The sequence below is a fragment of the Megascapheus bottae genome, chromosome 27, assembly GCF_031878675.1.
Source record: "Megascapheus bottae isolate mThoBot1 chromosome 27, mThoBot2.hap1, whole genome shotgun sequence".
NCBI classification, from domain to species: Eukaryota; Metazoa; Chordata; class Mammalia; order Rodentia; family Geomyidae; genus Megascapheus; species Megascapheus bottae.
Genome location: NC_143535.1, coordinates 22,282,850 through 22,305,348, shown reverse-complemented (window position 1 = coordinate 22,305,348; position 22,499 = coordinate 22,282,850). Strand labels below are relative to the sequence as shown.

Genomic DNA, 22,499 nt, shown 5'->3' with positions numbered 1-22,499 from the left:
TGCCTGAATGCCATCATGGGGGGAATCGTATCTTTTGGGAGAAAATCTGAGGCACCCAATTGCAAACCCTGAGGTGTCCTGTTTCATTCCATTGCAACCCTCAGGGGACCCATTATATAAGTTTTCCATCTCTCAGTGAAATTCTGGACAGGGTGTTTATGATGAGGTGTACCTGGAATTTTGAGTCCACCATTGGGGGCCACTGTAGGTTCTCCTGCTGGTGTGGAAAGCAGATCATGATGGGAACTTACATAAGAACGAAATGGTCACTATTTGAACTGGACTCACAACTTGGGGACATGCCCCCAGTAACTGAGCACCTCCTAGAGCCTCCAGTCGGGGGCTCAAACCCCTTTGAGGACACACAGGCATAGCTCCTGCGGGGTTCCAATATGCCTTGCACTCTTATTGCCTGAAAATCATCCCACAGTCCAACCACCTCACCCATATCTGAACCTCTGTAGGAAATGAGGGACTTGTTAAAGGAGGGCAAAACTGAGTTTCGAGTCTACATATCTGCCCTACTGATTCTATATGGAACCCAACTACACATTAGGTTCTATAGAGATTGTAAGCTACATCCTTTAATGCTCTTATCAGGCCTCTTAGCTGCTCTGTCCTGTAAATTGACTTCCAAAACACTGAGAATTCTAGCTTTGAGACAGTTGAGCAGGAAATCCCAGTAACAAAGGAAAAAGCCCGGGGTGAATTCTCTTAAGCAGACACAAACAAGTCTGATGGCTGTTCATTTGCTTGGTGTGGGCTTTCTCCTCTACCACCATTGTTCATGATCGACCCCACACCCCCTCACCCCCAGGTGGTTGTGTTTGGAACAGGTATCTCTATCTTCCTTGGGGTGCTTCATCAGGTGCTGTTCTTCAGGGATCCTGGTTTTGGCAGGTGATTGTTCATACCAAATGCTCCACACAGGGCCCAGATTAGGGATTCCCTCTTGGTGTTTGTCCAAGAGAAATCCTGAAGGCAGTGTGTTGTGTGACAATGCAGAAGGTGCACTTTGGGGATGGGCTTCCATGGCCCTTTCCTGTCTCATACCTCTTGCCCTGTGGTCTCCATCGATGCCCACTGATGCTGATCTCCCGAGGTACCTTGTCCTGGGCCCATCTGCCAATCTACTCACACAAAGTGTATGCCCAGCTGCCTTTAGCTCATCCTATCTTAAACCAACCTCAACCTTAGGTAGGCTTCCTGTGCAGAAAGGGCTTTGTGTTAATGCATATGGGAACAATGAGGAAGGGTGTGGCACAAATCACTCCCGGTAACCATGGCAGGCAGGGTTGCTTCTCAGGACAATTAACCCTAAGGCCATCAGACTGGGTTTGTACTGTTCCCACTGGGTTTAGACCCAGAGTCTCTTCATCTCAAACTTACCTTTTCTGTACTTAAATGGGCATGCTGTCTACCTCACAGAATTGCTGTGAGGATCAAAGGAACCATGAAACCACTGTGTAACACAAGCCATATTAGCCTTTCTCTCCTCCTCCACAACTTACAAATCACCTAACTTCAACCCTGCTGCTTTCTAAACTGGGCCATTTCCATTTTATGCTCTCCAGCTACCTTTCCCACCCAGACCCACAAAAGATAAGTCACTGAAGTTTCACAGATTAAATATACTTTTTTTTTTTTTAAATAATTTGAGCACTTTCGCAAGAGACAAGGAAGTTCTACCACTTACAAAGCTTCCCACCTGCCCCTGGCCGATAGCAGGCATATACAGTAGACCAATGGCATCTGCGGGTACCTGGTTCCAAGTAGACTGGCACTATGGAAACACCACAAATGCACTGACAATGAAAGAGTTTGAGAGCTCAGATAACCACACTTGGTCAAAATCTGGTGAAATAAGTCCACAAATAAGGTGACTTAGTGTACTGGTAATGATGAGTGTTTTTAAGGATAATGTCTGAAAAATCCCATTCTGAGGTCTACGTAATGATAGTGGCTGAAAAGGGTGAAGAAGCATCCACGAATAACTTCAAATCCAGACTGACTTGCTCTAAATTTGGCATTGTCAGGCAGTTCTGACTCTGTACAACCCCCACCCCTAGCCCTCATCTTTCCACTGGAGCTGGAACAACAAAATGTTTCTTCAAGGGCTATCATATAGCCTCTATGTCATCTATGAAATCCTGCCTTCTAATTGAAAAGCGGCCACTGACATTAAACGAGTGGTTGTAGATTATGTTCCAATACAACTTTATTGACAAAAACAAGTGGCCAGTTCCAAGGGCCTGGTTTGCAACTCTGCTCTAGAATAAAACAGAATGGACAATTTGAAATGTGACGAAGTCTATGTCTCTGATACTTCCTTGTCTACTGGCGCTGGACTTCCATGTAACAAGCCTGATGGAAAGATAATGCTGGCAGGTAAAGGTGCACATACTATCTAGATCCCAACACCCATTTTTAGGAAATCAGTGCCAAAGTAACTCCACGCCACAGAATCCACATTACCTCACTTCCTATATGTGCCTGCTTCTTAATGACCATGTAGTTATCAAGTCGGGCGCCAACTTGCTAATCTCTCATTCTGGTCAAAAGAATAATTCATCTGTTTAGGGGGCTAAAGCCCAGGTTTATATTTCATAAAAGATGTACAATAAGTTCTTAAAAAAATAAGTTACACAAAAACTTCTGGACACAAAACTCATATGTAGACCAAGAGTCACAGAGAAGACAAGAAGCTAAAAAGTACGGTCCTCACACACCAGGCTTACAGGACTGCCTGCTTACTCTCAACGGGCAGGCCTTCCTTTCCCTGGGCATCCCACTCTCAGGAGAAAACCCTGGCTTGTACAATCTAACTGACTTTCCACAAGTCTTTAACAGGCTCTTTTCCTGAACTGCTAGAGAGTAGTCTCAGGAACACTGAAGAGGACCCTCAGGGCTCAAGTTTGTTAACGAACTGAGGCCACAGCAGACAAGCTCAGAGGAATATGCAACCTCCTCGCTCCTGTCCTTTCCACTCGAACAGATCAGCTCTGGACCCCATGGAGGCCACTTCTTCGGTCACTGTTGTTCAGGTGCCTGTTTAGGAGATGGAGCTGTGGTCACAACAACAGTGGAGACGGCTTTGGAGGACCCAGAAGCTGTACCTTGCTGGAGATGGGATGCGGGAACTGTCTGGATGCGCACCTGTGTGCAACAGAGAAGGGCTGAGTCGTGACTGCTGGGGGGCTCATGGGTAAGAACCACAAAGGAGGTGAAACAGCCTACTGTGGCCAGGAGTCTGCCCACTGGGACCTTACCTGAGTAGCCTGGCCTTGCTGCTGAAGCTGCTGCAACTGCTGGGCCGTGAGGAAGCTCACAGGCTTGTTGCCAGCAATGAGCTTCGTGCCTGCTGGCATGGTCGTGAGGATGATATTGCGGCCCAGGCCGCTGAGACTGTGAGTAGACAATAAAGGAGAAAACTTTGGCCAGCTCATAGGATAATCTCTCAAGCCTAACTTTAGGCCAGGCACTAAAGGACAAGGAGAAAATATCTAGTGCCCATGAAAATTCTAGCATTCTGGAGTCAAATGAAAACTGGTACAGAGATTCCTTTCTTCTAGCTTCTGTGCTTCCCATGGCAGACCTACGTGATATTGTATAAAACCCCATGAACAGTGAACCCCCAAAGAGCAAGAAGAGATGATTCAGAAGTTTTGTTACACTGGAAGAAACCCTCCCAGGCAAGCATGGTGGCACCTTAAGTCCTAGCTACTTTGGAGGCTGAGGCAAGATCATTTGAGGTCAGGATTTTAGTCAGTCTGGGTAACACAGTGAGACCATCTCTTAAAAAAGAAAAAATGAGGGGAGGGGGGTTGGCATAGTTGTAGAGTGCTTGCCTAGCATGCATGAAGACCTGGATTCGATTCTTCCATACCACATACATAGGAAAAAAAAGCCAGAATTGGTGCTGGGGCTCAAGTGGTAGAGTGTTAGCCTTGAGAAAGTCCAAGAATAGTGCTCAGGCCCTGAGCCAAAGCCCAAGACTGGCAAAAAAAAAAAAAAAAAAAGAACATGAAACCCTGTGGTCCTGAACATCCTTAAAGTACCTTGAAATTGTATTCACTAACCCTCACAGAAAGCTGTTAGCCTCCAAACTGTCTTGAGTTCAGAACTTAAACATAAAAGGCAAGTCCCTCCCTTCTTTTCTACCACTTTATGACTATTATTCCTTGCTCCATTCTACTATTTATGACTAGAGACAGCATGGAATTCTGTGCCTTAATCACTATACCTAAAGAGATCTTCAGTAAATACTACTAATATTTATTTACTAATATTCTGGGGCACCAAGGACAGACACACATTGCACAGCCCACTCCCAAGTTTGCTCCTTCCTTCCCAATAGCACTCACTTGGCTCCAATGTTGCCTTTGATGATGGGGGCTGTGACCACACTCTTGCCCTTCATTGGCTGGCTAATCACAGAGAGTGGAACTGTGATCCGGGTAGGTAGCTTGCCCTACAGAAACAAAGCAGTCAACTTATATAGAATAAAAGATCAGAAAACCTGCCAGGCAGCACCTGTAAGAGATAAGAAGTGAGAGCAAGCCCTACAGATATAGCTCCTGCTGCTGCCAATATTCCAGGTATTTCCGTCCAAAGAGCCCTCATGAAATGGCTCACAAGGTACTTAAGGGTCATTTTACATATCATTCTCTTTAATGTTCCAGTTCTATTTGTTATCAAAACTTTCATATATGTTTAGTAGAATTTAAGAATAAAATTCATTAACTAGTTGCCTTTCTCTGAAAACTAATAGTTATTGCTTAAATTTATTTCAGTTGGCACCAGTGGCTCACATCTGTAATCATAGCTACTCACACAGAGATCTGAGAATCGCAGCTGAAAGACAGCCTGGGCAGGAAAGTCTGAGACTCATCTCCAATTAAGCTCCAAAAAGTGGGATGGGTGGGGCTGGGAATATGGTAGAGTATACATACATGAATATGGTAGAGTATAAGCATACATGAAGCCCTGGGTTCAATTCCTCAGTACCACATAAACAGAAAAAAAAAAAAAAAAGAGGAAGTAGTGATGTGGCCCAAGGGGTAGCTAGCTTTGAGCACAAAGAAGCTCAGGGACAGTGCTCACATCCTAAGTTCAAGACCCAAGAATGGCAAACAACAAAAAAGTGGGATGTAGAGCTGGGGCTCAAGTGGTAGACAGACAGACAGACAGACAGACAGACACACACACACACACACACACACACAAATAAAACAAGACTATAGTTGTCCCTCACTTATTGTGGTTCAGTTACTTAAAGTTTTGCTGTATGGTGGGGGTTTTGCTTTTGTTGTTGTTTTGTTCTTTGCCAGTCCTGGTGCTGAACTCAAGGCCTGAGCACTGTCCTTGGGCTTTCTCAAGGCTAGAGCTCTACACTTGAGCCACAGCACCACTTCCAGCTGTTTCTATGTATGTGGTATCAAGGATAAACCCAGGGCTCCATGCATACGAGGCAAGCACTCTACCACCAGGCCAACTCACGGCCCTACATGGTGGGCTTAAATAAATAAATAAATAATAGTGATCCCTCCCCCATCATGGGAGTTATGTCTAGAGACCACGGCAATCGGTGAAAATCTGGGTGTAGCAATAAATGAACCATGATACAGTGAGGGATAACTAGTACTACTACTTTGCCGATTTTCACCTGTCTTTGGAATGTAACTCCTGTGACAGATGAGGGACACTGTGTTGAAAATATCTGTTTCTCCCTTAGATGACTTTTGTTATATTGTAACCATCATGAAATTACTCAGGGCCCAAGCACTGTCCTTGGACTTTCTCAAGGCTAGAGCTCTACCACTTGAGCTTCAGCACCACTTCCAGCTTTTTTCTATGTATGTGGTACCGAGGAATCGAACCTGGGTCTTCGTGCATGCTAGGCAAGCACTCTACCACTAGGTCAAACTCCCGGCCTGTTTTGTTTTTTTTAAGGAGCAGAAATCATACTTTCAAAGGGATAAACTTATACCTGGTACAGCACCAATTCTGAGCCCCTAGCCTGGGAGGGTCTTATTAGGTCCTTGGTAACCGTGAGGGGAGACAAGCACAGGAAGGGCAGAAGAGCTCAGGAGTTCACCGAGAAAGCCCTCCCCTGAGCACAAGCTCACAGTGGGGGGGGGGGCATTATCCAGATGCTTTCTGCGTTAGTCAGGGACCTACGAATAATCTCAGGCCTGAAGCTAATAAGGGCCAAGAAAAAAGAGTAAGAGAGTGACAGCAAGGTAAGGGGGGAAATCAACAAGAGAGGAAAAAAAAGCAAAAGTCAAGCATCTTAGAGATGTTCCAGAGAATGAGGGCAGTCACTGAACCACTACAACAGTGCTCCTCAACCTAAGGCTAAGGAGAAAACACACACATACAAGCACTTCTAGGTGACTATGGGATTTGGTCTGAGGTTATGGAGACATTCTAAATCGTCGGAAAAGAGAAAAATTGAGTCGACGATGTTAGACAACTCTGAAAAATATAAAATGTGATCCCTATTCGATGCCACTCACAAAGCCAATTCAAAAGGACAAATTATACTCTCCCCTACAATCAAAAATTTTAAGGAAATAGAGGTTAATACCTCTATCATCCTGGAGAATAAGATATACAACAGGCATAGAACTTAGAAGCCACAGAACAAAATGCTGACAACCTTAATCATATAAAACTATAAACATCTTTAGCACAAAAGGATCCAAATACTAGCTTAAAACATAGAAAGAAAATATTTTTATACAACATAAAGGTAGAAAAGGCCAACTCAATCAAATGAAAAAGCCAACTATCTCCTCTTCCCCCACAAACTAACAGTCATCACTAGATAGCACATTTTAGTCTGAACATAAATGGAAGCTCAAGCTCATTCCAGATCAAAGAACCAAAATTGGAAAAGAATTCCCTTTCTTCCAGGAAGGCAGGAACCTAAGGAAAGGCACTTTCCACATAAGCAGCCATGCTGGTTAGGGTCTGATGCCAATGGAGGGCTTGCTGATGAGAATGGGAGTTTGAAGGTCCCTTTTGCTAACGTTACTAGAATAACAACTTTCAGGAGCCGGGAGTGTAGCCTAGTGGTAGACAGCTTACCTAGCATGCACGAAGCCCTGGGTTCAATTCCTCCATACCACATACACAGAAAAAGCCGGAAGTGGTGCTGTGGCTCAAGTGGCAGAGCACTGCCTTGAGCAAAAAGTGTCCAAGGACAGTGCCCAGGACCTAAGTTCAAGCCCCAGGACTGGCAAAAACAAAAACAAAAACAACTTTCAGCATGAGCACCTGCATGACTCACCCACACCACCTCTGCTTCAGGAAGATGCACACTGTTGTCCACACACACACTAGGAACATAATGGTGGCAGTGGCAACAGGGAAACATCCTCCACAGAACCCATTCCACACATAATCTTTCAAAAGGACATAATCAGCATCTGCTTATAGCTCAAGACTCTGAAGACCCACTTTATAATAAAACTGCTGGGCTCTGGTGATGTATATTTTGTTATCGTAGCTGAATATTTAGGAGGCTGAGATCTGAGGACTGCAGTTCCAAGACAGTCTAGACAGGAAAGTCTATGAGCCCCTTTTCTCTAGTTAATCACCGAAAAGCTGTGGCTTAAGAGGTAGAATGCTAGCACCTATGCCCTAAATTCAAGCCCAGTACCATCACCCAGGACTGGCATGCACACGCGGGCACACGCACGCGCACCCACACACACACACACAAATTTTTTTAAGAATATGTGCATATATTACACTTTTATAAATTATGTTTCAAAATAAGACAACAAAAAAAGCTTATCAAGAGAGATCAAGAAAGATGTGACTGTATCCAAAAGGAAATGGACTCTTTGCCTGATTTGTGTAAATCATATTTATAATAGCAATTTCTTTTTTTTGTTTTGCCAGTCCTAGGGCTTGAACCAGGGCTTGGGCACTATCATTGGGCTTTCTCAAGGCAGTGGTCTACCACTTGAACCACAGCACCACTTCAGGCTTTTTTTTTCCCCCTTCTGTGTATGTGGTACCAAAGAATCGAACCTAGGGCTTCATGCATGCTAGGCAAGCTCTCTACCAAAAGGGCACGCTCCCAGCCTCTATAGCCATTTTTTAAAGGGGGGAAATCTACTAGGTAAAATGAGGTGGCAAGGAAATTTACTAGTTCTGAGTGAGCTTCCAGAAGGATAGGAAAAAGAGCTTCCTGGGCTGTGTATGGTGACAACAAACCTGTAATCCCAGCATTCAGGAGGCTAAGGCAGAAGATCATGAAGACTGAAGCCAGCCTTGAACATAGAGCAAGACTATCTCAACAAGAAAGCAGGCAGTTTCCTAAGCAGAAAGCTAGTTTTTACACACCACTACTCACAGTCTGTGACGTGGACACAACTGTGGTGCTGACGGGGACCTGCCGCACGGCCGGGGCTCCAGTGCCAATGCCGATGGGAGTGCTTGTGGCCCCAGAAGCTACAGCCACAGTCTTGGACATGGTGGCATTCAAACTGGGCAGGGACACTGTTGAAGAATGGACAGGTCCAGCCCCGCTGGCCACTGAGGCCCCTTGCTTGGCATGGGTGGCGACAGTGATGGTCTGGCCTGCTTTGGGGGGCATCACTCCCAGGCCCTGCACGATTCGGATTGTGGCAGCAGGTTTTGCTTCTGAAGAGGCCACTGTGTTTTTACCCTTCTGCTCTGCCACACTCACACCCAGGGCTGGCATCAAGCGAAAAGCTGAACTTGAGGCTTCCGCTGGCTTGAGTTCAGGAGTCACTTTGACTACAGTGGTGCCTGCTGGAGTGGAGGAAGGGGCACTTCCTGAATTGGTCTTGGCAGGACTATCTGCTGTGTGAATGGGATTGGAAGTGACATGCAAGGTAGCAGAGATGCCTTTGCCTGTTGTGCCACTTCCAGCCCCGAAGAGGTCCTGTGTCAACTTCACCGTGGTAACCTGGGACTTGGCCAGAGTGGCCATCATATCTGGGGTGATTCTCAGGACTGTCTGGCCCTTGGCATCTGTGGTGATGGAAGATGGTGGCAGACGCAGTACATCCTTTCCCTGGATATGGAAGTTTGTGGCTGTGAGAGGAATGCTGTTGCCGGTTTGTGGCTTCACCCCGAGCTGCCCTGTGATCGCAACCTGGAGGAGGAAAGAACATTGAGGAAGCAGCTCAGCAAAACGAGGCAAACCTCTGCACACCACTACCTTTTACACTTTAGCCTTTTACTTCGAAAAGTAGTAAAACATGCTCACACCCGCTGCCATCTTCACTTCCCTCTGCGTTCCACTCCTGCCAGCGCTCTACTCTTTCAGAAGCAAAATTCTAAAAAGTACCTATATTCATTGTCTCTGCTTCTTTACCTTGCCTTCTTTGGAATCCAATCCTCAAAAGCCACCAATTTCTTGCGTGGTGACATTCACACTGACCCCCACACACACACACTGCCCCTGCCTAAGGCCACTCAGCAAGCTGTCCTGCAGCCTCTATACCTCAATTTCCCCCGTCTCATTGATACCACCATCTAGCCAGTCACTTCAGACACAGCTCACAGCTCATCCTCAGCTTCCTTTACTCCAGACACCAGCAGGCCACACGGGCTGTCTTCAGCTTCATCACCTACAATCACCATCTTACGCTGCCCACACCTCGGAAGGTACACCACACGGGACTCTATCCACCTGCTTTCCCTGCTTCCACTACATTCCTAAAATGAATGGAAACCAGATCAGGTCAACCTGGCCCACAATCTTCTAGGGGAGCAGATCACACTTAAATCAAAATCGAAGTCCACATAGTCTAACGACTGGCAACCTCTCCAACCTTATGACCTAACATGCATGCTTGCTCCCCGATGCAGCTCCATTCACAGTTTTCCTCAAACACATTCCTGACATAAGACACTTTCTAAGCCTAGGCAGGAATGCTTTATCTCCAAGTCACCATACATGGCACAATCTCTGAAATGCCATCTCCTCAGAGGCCTTCCCTGTCATCCTGGCTCACTCCCCTTCCCCTACCTACTACTGATCCTCTGTGTTTTCTATCACCTGATGCTAACCTAGTTATTTCTTAGTGACAACACGACTTCCACAAAGGCAGAGGCCTCATCTGTTTAGTATACCACTAAATAAAAAAAAAAAAAAAAAAAAAAAAAGAGCAGGTGTGGTGGCTCACACCCATAATCCTAGCTACTCAGGAGGCTGAGATCTGAGGATCAAGGCTCAAAGCCAGCCTGAGCACTAAAGAACCTGAGACTCTGGGCCAGGATTTTGGTCTAGTGGTAGAGTGCTTGCCTAGCATGCACGAAGTCCTGGGTTCGATTTCTCGGTACTACATACATAGTAAAAAGTCAGAAGTGGTGAAGCTCTAGCCTTGAGAAAGTCCAAGGACAGTGCTCAGGCCCTGAGCTCAAGCCCAGGACTGACACACACACACACAAAAAGAACCTCCAATTAATCACTAGAAAACAGGAAGTGGTGCTGTAGCTCCAGGGGTAGGGTGGTAGCCTTGAGCTGAAGAGCTCAGGGACAGCGCTCAGGCCCAGAGTTCAAGCCCCACCACTGACAAAAAATAAACAACTGTAAATGTTACCCTATCATTATATAAATACGACTCTACTCCACTTATCATCTGTATAATGAGGACAACAAAATGTGCGTACTCCACTATCCTATGAAACACACAGTGTGTTGCAGTGATGCAGTGCAATGCAGTGAGGACAAGCAGGAAACACTCTGCATAGCTCACTGCTAGTCTGCTTCACAGTTATGTGAAGGATAATGATCACGTTGCATATTCACGAGAAGCAAAGGCGTCAGACATCTGCCAGGGGTAAATGGAAAAGCTAGTAACATGGAATCACAGACATTTAACTATAACAATTCAGGCACTGTAAATCCAAAACTATTTACTGAACGCTGAATTACATGGCAAGAAACAGAAGCAATCACTTGAGCAGCCATGAATGTTGTTAAATGCCCTTACTGGAGACATTTGCAGTGACTACAAATGGAGGGTCAAAGATGACAAATCTCCACAGGGATCCAATTGCTCTAGAGCATGAGAGCCAAGTCCACTTACCTGCTTGATGATGTTCTGTCCTGCAACATTCTGAATGACAGCAGTTGTGGAGGCACTGGGAGCTGAGCTCCCAGGAGAACTTGTGGCTGGTTTGCTCATAGGGCTGGCTGTAGCAGGGAGACTTGTCACGGTGAGTCCCACCTGCCCAGGTCCTGACCGCTGCACAGTGGCTACTGCAGTCTGTCCCTTGACTGGAACAGTGGCCATAACTGCCTAGTTCAGAGCAGAGGCCAAAAGTCTGATCACACACTGAAGTGGAGCCCCGCACTGCAAGCAGGGCTCACATGCCACCACCCAGGGAAGCATCCTCTGCTGCACATCTGCTCTGTGTCTAAGGCTCACCAGTCCCTAACATGGACACTGAAAATGAGATGGAACATCTTAAATTTCAGAATAACTGTATATTTACCACCTCTTTTTACGTATATATGTTGAAGACAAACAGGGTATTAGCGGAGCCCTTTCACAAATACTGAAGTAATAAACTGAGGAAAGAGGACATGAGTCCCTCTACAGCTGTACGTCTAGTGAGCAGCAGAACTAAAATACAATGGAAAGTCTGAGATGTAGACTCACAAGCTTTGCATTTACATTCACTCCTGCCAAGGCCCAGATGTTAGAATGCCGGGCATCTCACCACACTTCTCAGAAGGTCTGATTCTCAACAGTAGAATGTAAAAAAAATGCTATCCAAGCCTGCATGGTGGTTCATGCCTGTAATCCTAGCTACTCAGGAGGCTGAGATCTGAGGATCAAGGTTCAAAGTCATAAGGCCATGAGACTCTTATCTCCAATTAATCACAGAAAGTGGGGCTGAGGCTCCAGGGGTAGGGCAGCAGCCTTGAGCTGAAGAGCTCGGGGACAGCACCCAGGCCCAGAGTTCAAGCTCCATGATCACCGCTTCTCCCGCCGCCCCCCCAACCCCCGGCCCTGCAAAAAAAAAAAAAAGAAAGAAAGCTGCTTATCCAGCTTGAAATGTTTTGTCATCAGGAACAACCTTCCATAATTCCCAGGGTTTTCCCAGACTGCTCATTGGACTTCTCAGCCCACTTCAGGGTCCACTGTACCCATCGCCCAGTGACCTACAGCTCCCCTCTTACCTGGGGCACTACTTTGGTCTGTGTGGCAGTGGCTGGCACCCGCATCTGTGGTGCTGCTGGCATCTGTGGCAATGTCTGTGCTGGCCCTGCTGCCTGCTGGGGAACAGCAGGAAGGCCTGGCTGGGCCACCACCCGCACCTGGGGCAGCCCACCCGAGCCTGAGTGGCTCACAACTCGTGCAGCTGCCTGAGAACTGGGTGGAGTCTGGCTGGAAGCTGGAGAAAGCACTGTTCCTAGCTGTGGCATTGTTGGTGAGGATACCAGAAGAACACTGTAAAGAAAATCCAGGTAAAACACCAACCAAAAACATAAGACATGCATGCCAGCTAAAGTAAGAGAACCACACCAAACAAAACAACAGTAAACAGTAATAATGAAGATCAGAGGTGCTTACCCTGAGCTAGACTTAGCTGGTTCTGAGACAGTGGCAGGGCCATTTTTGCTCACCGATGACACAGGTGGAGGAGAGATGGGGGTGGTAGGCAATGCTGGTGTGGTGGGGGTGACAGGTGTGACAGGGGTGGGGGGCATGCTGGAGTCACTGAGGCTCATCTGGCTCTGCTCTGACAGGCCAGTGCTGAGGGCCTTTGTGGAGCTCTCCTTATTGTTGCACTTCTGGAAGGAGAGAGAATGGGAATCCGCCATTGCTGTCAGGAAGCTTCCACAGGCACAGCCTGAGACTTCCAAAGCACGAAGTGAGAGCTCAGCAGTGACCCAGCATCCCTAAGGCAGATGCCCCCATGCCACTTACCACTTTAGAGGGGGGCTTAGGTTTCTGCTGTAGGGCTTTTCTGGCTTTAGCTGCAGCTGCTTGAGCTTGATGAATACGCTCTGTAAACAATGGTAATCTTCAGCAAATTTGATCTTTTTTTTTTTGTACAAGTAAAAGGAGCTTTATTTTGAAAATCAAGACCTCATCAGGTATAGAGATACACCCCTGTAATTCCAGCACTCAGTAGGCTGAGACAGAGGCTGAGGTCTTGTCTCAAAACAAAATGAACAGCCTGAGGGCTGTGACTCATGCACATAATCCTAGCTATCAAAAAGACAGTGACTGGGAGAATTTAAGTTCAAGGACAACCCTAGGCAAATAGTGAAACACCATCTCAATCAATAAACGCTGGGTAAGGTGACCTATGCCAGCTACATGAGAAACATAAAAAGGAAGATCACAGACTAGGCCAGCCCAAGCATAAATATGAGAACCTACTCAAAATAATGAAAGGAACAGGTCTCAAATGATAAGAGGGCCTGTCGAACAAGCATAAGATCTTTAGATGAAATCACAGTACTGCCAACATAAATTAAACAAATAAATAACAGTAAAAATTCCTAAATACCACTATGGTAGCCTTGCTTGATGGACTGGATCCTACCTCCACATTCCTGTACTGCCTGAATATCATGGAAAAAGGGCACAGAACTGTGACAGAAAGTCAGAGGCATCCAATGTAGTTGGCATATTGTGCATAGGTCTCACATACCAAATTCTTCCTCACTGCGGTCACGATGCAGGTAGATCCACAGCTTTCGTCCAATGTCGTATTTGACACAGGGGTCTTTTTCATAATGTAGCCTATCAAGTGCACCACTCACTACTGTGTTCACCTAAAAGCATAATAAAGGGAAATAGGCCAAATACGTTATTTGGATTCCTGAAAATAATCACTGGCTATGAGTGCCAACTGATAAACAGATTTCACAGTCTAGCCCTGTCTTCCCTAAGCTGATCAAATCACCTGGCAAAACACAATGATGTAAAATTCCTAAGGTCCTGATCTGTTGTCACTATAAGGATACTGAGAACTCAGTAAATGTAACAGCCTTTTCTTTACTATACACTGATAGAAGCTCAGAGCCAAATTTCCAAAGCTTCAATATCCCAATTCTCTTGCTTTATATCTCAAAATTAGCTGGGATTATAGCTATGTACTGTCTTTCTTCACTGTTTTTTGTTTGTTTGTTTTGGGGGCGGGGGGGTTATACTAGTTCTGGTGCTTGAACTCAGGGCCTGCGCACTGTCCCTGAGCTTTTCTGCTCAAGAATAACACTCTATCACTTGAGCTACAGCCCCATTTCCAGCTTTTTGGTAGTCAATTGGAGGAAATGGTCTCATCAACTTTTCTGTCCAGGCTGGCCTTGAACCATGATTCTCAGCTCTCAGCCTCTTGAGTAGCTAGGATAATAGGCATAAGCTACCAGTACTCAGGTCTTCCTTAAGTTTAAAAAAAAAAATTATGTCAAGCTCTGTGGGTGTAACTCAATGGTAGAGTATTTGCTCAACATGTAGAAGGCCCTGGGTTCAATCCCTAGCACCAAGGGAAAAGTAGCATTTGCATTTCTAATATGTTTTCTGTAATATTCTGGAAAAGAGCCAAGTAAAGTTTTTCTCCCACTTACCTGAGTGCTAGTAACATCTGATGCAAGGAACTGAGAATCTTTGAGAAGTTCACAGATCTCCGCCCGAGTGCCTTCTCCATTAGGTAGCCTAGCAGCAGCATCCCGAACTGATAATATCAGAAAGTATAAAATCCAGGGGTCAAGCAAGGCCTCCACAGAGGAACTAGTGGTCCTCTGACCTGCTATGAAGGAGCAATGCTCCTTGAACTTACTCTCACCTGACTGAGTTAGGTGCCTACTGCCCTCTAGTGGCCAGCATCTCTGCCACTGGAGGGTCCTACATACTCATCACTTTAAGAGAGGTCTAAACGTTCCTGGGTATCTTAGAATTCAATATTACATCTCTTATTGAAAATTTACATTTCCCTAAATTATAAACAAAGGCCATAAAAGTATACACTGAGGCAGACACCGGTTGGCGCATGCCTATAATCCTATCTACTCAGGAGGCTGAGTTCTGAGGATCATAGTTCAAAGCCAGTCAAGGTACAAAAAGGTCCATGAGACTCTTATCTCCAAGTAGCCACCAGAAAATTGGAAATGGCACTGTGGCTCAAGTGCTACAGTGCTAGCCTTGTGCTGAAGAGCTCAGGGACAATGCCCAGGCCCAGAGTTCAAGCCCCATGACTGACCAAAAAAAAAAAAAAAATATATATATATATATGCACACTTGGCAGTGCTTTGATGCTGTAGTATGAGTCCAACAGTTTCACATACTGTAGGTGTTGAAGACAACTCAGAATCATTTCTATTCATCTCTTTTTAGAACTGACAGAAATTAGTAAGTTATGTAAGACCTACTATTAAATCTTCTCATTGACTATCCCAAATAACAGATTTTTGCACATAAGCTTGTCTTAATATCTTATTAACTACCTTCAAATGACTGACTTCTTCTGTAATGAGGAATTTTTACTTTATGCTCTTAGAAACCATCATTCCAGAAAGGGGTCCACAGGTTTCTCCAGACTGCCAAGGAGATTCAGGACAACATAAAAATCTAAGAAAGCAAAGTCCCACACTTAACTATTTAGGTGGCCTGGGAGCATTCATTCTTGAATGAACATAACTCTGAGTCCAACTGCAGAAAGAAATGCTGATTCTTGGCATCAATATCTTGAAGCAGAATCCCTCCCTCATTTCCCAAATGTTATCCCTGTCCCTCTCAATGCCAGCTCTGACGAGATGACACAAGAGGAGGATCTGGTGTAAAGAGAAGAGAACTGATTTGAGAAAAACTTTGGGGTGGGAAGAAAGAAAAGGGGAGGGGGAGAGGAAGGGAAAGGGGAGGAAGACAGAAACTCCAATGATAAACAGGCACTACATACCAAGAGACAGGATGGTGACATAGGCAGGCCGGTCAGAGCGCAGCAGTGAATGCTCTCGAGCCTTGTTGAGGGAGGTCTCCTTGTCAAACACGCCCTTCACTGGCCCCACCACAGACTCGAAGCCATGCATGCGAAAAGTGAATGCCTTATGGGGTTGACTATACCTATAACGCTCCTGCCAAGATAAAAAGACAGAACACTCCTAAGTCAGAATTAGTAGGGCTCTTCCTGAGCTGGTCACCCAGCAAAGGACAACAAAGCAAAATGTTGCTTTCTTGGAAGAAAAGACTATCCAAGGCTGGGACATAGCTCAGTGGCAAAGTGCTTGCCTAACACGTACAATGTCCTAGATTCAAACCCCAGTATCAAAAAAAGCAAAAACAAAACAAATACAGTTCAAAAAAAAAAAAAAAGATTATCCAATTTTCTTTCCTCAATCATTCCCTTCCTGAAGTAGGAATCTCAACCATCAGAATATCTAAGGTGAAGAGTACCAATTTCCTCAAAGAATCTAGACTCAAGGAAAGTACTTCTCTCTACTTGGCTTCTTATAGGCAGAGATTTATACTAGATTCAAAAGTATTTTTTTGTGGATGTGAGTGTGTCAGTACTGGGGCTTGAACTCAGTGCCTATGTGCTGTCCTTGAGCTTCTTTTGATGAAGGCTAGTGTTCTGCCACTTCAGCCACAGTGCTACTTCTGGCTTTTTCTGAGTAGTAATAGCCTCACAGAATTTCCTGCACAGGCTGGCTTCAAACTCTATCCTAAGATCTCAGCCTCTTGAGTAGCTAGGCTTACCGATATGAGCTATCAGTATCTAGCTCTCTAGGTACATCTTACCTGCTCCTGAAAAACTCGTTTCTCCTCCCCTGTGCTGGGCCGCACAACGTAGTCAGTTCTTCTGAAACAAAGAACTTTATATCATCTCTGAGCCAGAAGATGAGTCACAAATCCATCATCTTTTTTCAGCACCCAGAATACTTTCCTTGGCAACAAGAAAATCCCTTCAAAAGTACTCAACTCCTTAAAAGTCCACTTTCTAACTTCTATTTACTTCCTCTGGTACTGTCAGAATTACTCAATTCTTAGAATCCAGAAATTTTGGGGTAGGCAGAAAATGATTTTTTTTTTTTTTTTTTTTTTTTTTTTTTTGGCCAGTCCTGGGCTTGAGCTCAGGGCCTGAGCATTGTCCTTGAGTTTTCTCAAGGCTAGAGCTCTATCACTTGAGCCACAGCACCACTTGTGGCTTTTTTTTATGTATGTGGTACTGAGTAATTGAACCTGGTCTTTGTGCATGCTAGGTAAGTACTCTACCACTAGGCCAAACTCCTGGCTCAAGAAACCGTTATTTTTAACTTCTGTTCTTAGTATTGCTTCCAACACTCAAGCCCAATGTATCCACAACAAAAAGTACCAACCTTCACAGACTAAAGCACCAAAGTTTGTCCAAATACAAGGGTGGTTTTTGTGCCTCCCAAGGAAAGTACCAGAACCTGAGTTGCATATTCCTGTTTACATGAACACACATATTCTGCTGCACTTAGGTTGGATCTTTGACCTGACATTTGAAAACCTAACTCAGACCACACCAGTTAGGACCTTAGGACAGGTGTTAAGACTCTGAACTCTAGTGGGGGGTCCTGTGGCTAAACCTCAACAAGTCATTGAACGTCAGGCCCCAATTACTCTACTGATGAAATAAGGAAGTCATTCCAAAATGGGAACCCAGGTAAGAATATAGGAAAATCTATGCCTACCCAGCAGGTAAGTCATGCTCGCACATAGCCTGTATATAGTCCCCTCTACTAATCAAGAGCTTTCCACCAGGAGCTGTTCTTAGTGATATGTATGTGTTGCTGTCCTCAGCAGATTCCTAGGATCTCCAAGATTAACTGGTTCAAACATACCAAGACATGTCAGCTGAACCAGGGCGATGTAGCCACCATGGTTTCATGGACACCACCTACCGATAGAATGTTATACTCACACTCGAGGGACAGGTGTCATGGCGTCTGAGCTGTCCTCATTTTCTTGCTGGAGAAAAGGAAAACATTAACAGTTAAATGGACTAAACTAAGTTTCACTAACTTGAGGGATCTTGAAACTCAATGAGAAAGACCTACTATTTTGAAGAAAAAAAAAAAACATACCTTACAAAAGACCTGGTCTTTGGTCTCTAGCCACAGTTGGAAGAGTGCAGCTAATTCCTTTTCATTATCTTGGGACTGACCTATAGAAGGGTGAATAAAAAGACAAAAAGAAGTATTATTCAAAATCCTACCTTCTTGTCAGGTGACAATTCTCCATGTCAGAGAGAAAACGCACCAGGACCATAGCAATGACCCGCTGCATACGTGTGGCTCTTCCACACACTGCCTGGAGCACACGCCAAGGTCTCTGGCTCGTAGTGTTTATAATCAAGGGAGGAAAGAGCATATGGTAAGCAAAACCAATTACAAAGTGTCGTAAAGACAAATGATACAGAGAGGTCATCCTATTCTTTAACTGTATTTTATTGTCGAGATAATGTATAGAGGGGTTACAGTTACATTCGTCAGGTAATGGGTACATTACTTCTCGAACCTTGATACCCCTTTCTCATGATTTTGTCCTCCTTTCCCTCCCCCTAAATTTTTTTTCTTTCTTTTCTTTTTTTTTTTTTTTTGCCAGTCTTGGGCTTGAGATCAGGGCCTGAGAACTGTCCTTGGACTTTCTCAAGGCTAGAGCTCTACCACTTGAGCCACAGTACCACTTCTGGTTTTTTTCTATGTAAGTGGTAACTGAGGAATCGAACCCGGGTCCTCATGCATGCTAGGCAAGCACTCTACCACTAGGCTAAACTCCCCCTCCCCTCTAATTCTTGATGTGGAAAAAAAGCTTGACTTCCTAGAAAGAGAAAAGCAGTCTGTGTCTTCATCTCTTGCTACTTCATTCAGGTTACTAGTATAGCACCTGGCTGGTGATCTAAATTTCTTTCCCAGGCTAGAACTACCACAGGACCATTACCACCTAGATCTGCTATGTGTGAATATCCTTCCCTAGGAGGCTCAGCAGGTATATACACCAGGATGGTTATCCCTGTTTTCATTAGTCAATATACAATACCACCAAAACCACCTCCCCAGAAACCCCTGCAAGCTTATTCCACTATCAGCCTTCCTTGTTCCTACCATACATTCTGGAAAGTCTACTTCGTAACCTGATGGTTTTGCTTCTAATTTAATCATCCTCTCCCAACACTCCCTCCAAGATCTCTGAGGTGCTTTCCCCAGACCTGTCACCCCTGGATGTGACTGTTCATTCTCTAGTGGCTGTGTCCTACAGAGTCAGGATCCTTCTCCTCTCCACAGTGGTTCAGACATCTGTTGTCAGTTCTTCTCAAAACTTAATAAAAAATAAAAGTAATGCACCCACTACCTGACGAATGTACCTGTAACCCCTCTACACATCTCCCCAACACTAAAATACAAGTAAAAAATAGTCCAGAAATATACACACATATAAATTCATTTTGCCAAGGCCAAGAAAGCAAAATAAGGTAAAGATAGCCTCTGCAAAACAATGAATTGTAGGGAAACTAGATATCCAAATTTGTAAGAACAAATTTTGGGGGCTGGGAAGGTGGCTTAATGGTAGAGTGCTTGCCTAGCATGCATGAAATCCTGTGTTCAATTCCTCAGTACCACATACACAGACAAAGCCAGACGTGGTACTCTGGCTCAAGTGGTAGAGTGCTAGCCTTGAGCAAAAGAAGCTTAAGAACAGCTTGAACTGAGTTCAAGCTCCTGGAATGGCCAAAAAAAAAAAGAATTTTTTTTTTCTTTTTGATGTAAATAGGAATGTTTACATGAACACACATATTCTGCTGCACTTAGGTTGGATCTTTGTCCTGACATTTAAAAATCTAACTCGGACCACATCAGTTAGGACCCCAGGACAAAGTGTTAAGAATCTGAACTAAGGGCCTGGATACTGTCTCTTAGGTTGTTTTGTTCAAGGCTAGTGCTCTACCACTGTGAGCCATAGTGCCATTTCCAGTTTTTTTGGTAGTCTGCAGACATTCCTACTCAGGCTGGATTTGAGCTGTGATCCACAGATCTCTGCCTCCTGAGTTACTGACATCCACATGAAATTCAATTTTTATGTCGCACCACATAAAGATTTAAATGTAGGTTCATGCCTATAATCCTATCTACTCAGAAGGTTGAGGACAGCAATTTGAAGCCAGCCCAGGCAGAAAAGTCTGTGAGACTCTTATCTCCAATAAACTACTCAGAAAAAGCCAGGAGTGACATTGTGGTTCAAGTGGTAGAGAACTAGCCTTGAATAAAAGAAGCTTAGGAACAGCGCCCAGGCCGAGTCACCGAACTCAAACATTGTCACAAAAATATTATACAAATGCCTGGTAGGCATAGGAAAAGTTACCCATGATACCTACTCATTTACAAAGAATGTAAATGACAACCGCAGTGAGTCATCATCTCACATCTGTCAGATATGCTGTCATCCAAAATCGAAAAGAAGGTGGTTGGCACGAACGTAGAGAAAAGGGAACAGTTACACACTGTCAGTAGGAACAGAACATTGTGTTGCTCTTCGGAAAAACAGTATGGAGGTTCCTCAAAAAATAAAAAAACTGAACTGCCATATAATCTCACTTCTTTTTAAAGTTTGTGGTCGGTCCTTGGGCTTGAACTCTGGGCCTGGGCACTGTCCCTGAGCTCCTTAGCTCAAGGCTACTGTCCTACCCCTTGAGCCACAGTGACATTTCCAGTTTTCTGATGGCTAACTGGAGAGAAGAGTCTCACAAACTTTTGAACCCAGGCTGGCTTTGAACTGCAATCCTCAGATCTCAGCCGCCTGAGTAGCTAGGATTAAAAGGCGTGAGCCAATGTGCCCAGCCCCACTTCTAGGTATACTCAAAATAACTGAAATAAAGATTCTAAGGTGGTGGGGGGGGGGGCAGGAATTAGGCCTAGTAGTAAGCTCAGAAGTGGTACTGTGGCTCAAGTGGTAGAGGTCTAGCCTTGAGAAAGCTCAAGGACAGTGCTCAGGTCAAGGTCAAGTTCAAGGTCCAGGTTTGGCCAAAAAAAAAAAAAAAAAGAAGATTCCAAGGAGGACTGGGAGTTTAGCCTACTGGTAGAATGGTTGCCTAGCATGCACAAAGGCCTGGGTTTATTTCCTCAGTATAACATATATAGAAAAAGCCAGAAATGGTGCTATGGCTCAAGTGGTAGAGCTCTAGCCTTGAGAAATCCCAAGAACAGTGCTCAGGTTATTTTCACTCCAAGATTCATTGAGTTTATTCACAACAGCCAAAAAGCCCCTAAAAATGTACCTAAATATCCACTAATAGGAAAAAAAATGCATACACAACATACACAACCATATTATTCAACCTTAAAAAGGAAGAAATCTAACCATTTGCAACGGAATGGATGAATCTGTAATGTATTCAGCCAAGTAACCTAACCAAATCGTATACAGAGACAAGTACTTCATGATCTCACTTATATGAGTTGTCTAAAATAGTCAAACTCATATAAGCAGGATGTTTCTCACAGGGCAGACAGAAAAGATAATGCTATTCAATGGGTACAAAGTTTCGGTTATGCAAGACGAATAAGGTCTAGAAACCTGCTACACAACAGTCTCATATGTCTTAAAACAATTCGTTGACTCACCGCATGTTAAATTTTTTTCTTTTTTTGGCCAGTACTGGAACTTGAACTCAGGGCCTGGGCACCGTCCTTGGACTTTCCCAAGGGTAGCACTCTACTACTTGATCCACAGCATCACTTCTAGCTTTTTCTGTGTATGTGGTACTAAGAAATCAAACCTAGGACTTCATGCCTGCTAAGCAAGCACTCTACCACTAGGCCATATTCCTGACCCTACAACTCTATGCTTTAGAATAGCTTTTTGAGTGGGGTGCTGATGGCTCACACTTTTAATCCTAGCTACTCAGGAGGCTGAGAGCTGAGGATCATGATTCAAAGACAGTCAAGGCAGGAAAGTATATGAGATTCTTCTCTCTATTCAATATCAAAAAAGCCAGAAGTTGAGCTGTGGCTCTAGTAGTGGAGTATTAGCCTTGAGCAAAAAAGCTCGGGAATAGCAAGAACCTGGTGGCTTATGCCTGTAATCCTAGCAATTCAAGGGACTAAGATCTGAGGATCACAGCTTGAAGCCAGCCCAAATAGGAAAGTCATGAGACTTAAGTGTTAAAGTACTAGCCTTTAGAAAAAGAAGCTTAAGGACAGTGCTCTTGCTCCTGAGTTCAAGGTCCAGGATCTAGACACACACACACACACCCCACACACTTCACTGGAAATAGCTTTTTAGAGGCTATTTGATTTCACTACATTCTTAGTAATGAAAAACAACTATACTGTGGAATTCAAAAACATTGGTAGGGTTTCTTCTGATGCTACTATTACTCTTACATATTTAAATTTGGCAATTACACAACAGCTGCACTGAAACAGAAGGGCAATTCATGAAGTAGAGCTGTGGATCAAAGTGGAAGAATGCTAGCTGCAAGCAACAGCACTCAGGACAGACCCAGTTCAAGCATCGCAACTGACAAAAAAG

The 22,499-nt window shown here is 44.6% G+C and overlaps 1 protein-coding gene across 1 annotated transcript in view; it reads right to left on the bottom strand.

Annotated features, from left to right (window-relative positions):
- Nucleotides 1-1,470: 1,470 nt before the first annotated feature.
- The window catches only part of Nfrkb (nuclear factor related to kappaB binding protein), a 35,271-nt gene continuing 14,242 nt past the window's right edge, over nt 1,471-22,499 (bottom strand). The window contains exons 15-28 of the mRNA XM_090319749.1: nt 18,056-18,135; nt 17,893-17,939; nt 16,746-16,806; nt 15,907-16,081; nt 14,579-14,685; nt 13,663-13,786; nt 12,930-13,009; nt 12,573-12,793; nt 12,179-12,449; nt 11,079-11,291; nt 8,369-9,136; nt 4,365-4,471; nt 3,270-3,405; nt 1,471-3,156 (exon numbers count right to left, since the gene is read on the bottom strand). Coding sequence (XP_090175875.1) covers nt 3,031-3,156; nt 3,270-3,405; nt 4,365-4,471; nt 8,369-9,136; nt 11,079-11,291; nt 12,179-12,449; nt 12,573-12,793; nt 12,930-13,009; nt 13,663-13,786; nt 14,579-14,685; nt 15,907-16,081; nt 16,746-16,806; nt 17,893-17,939; nt 18,056-18,135 — 2,516 coding nt within the window. The 3' untranslated portion in view covers nt 1,471-3,030. The remainder of the gene's footprint in view (nt 3,157-3,269; nt 3,406-4,364; nt 4,472-8,368; nt 9,137-11,078; nt 11,292-12,178; nt 12,450-12,572; nt 12,794-12,929; nt 13,010-13,662; nt 13,787-14,578; nt 14,686-15,906; nt 16,082-16,745; nt 16,807-17,892; nt 17,940-18,055; nt 18,136-22,499) is intronic.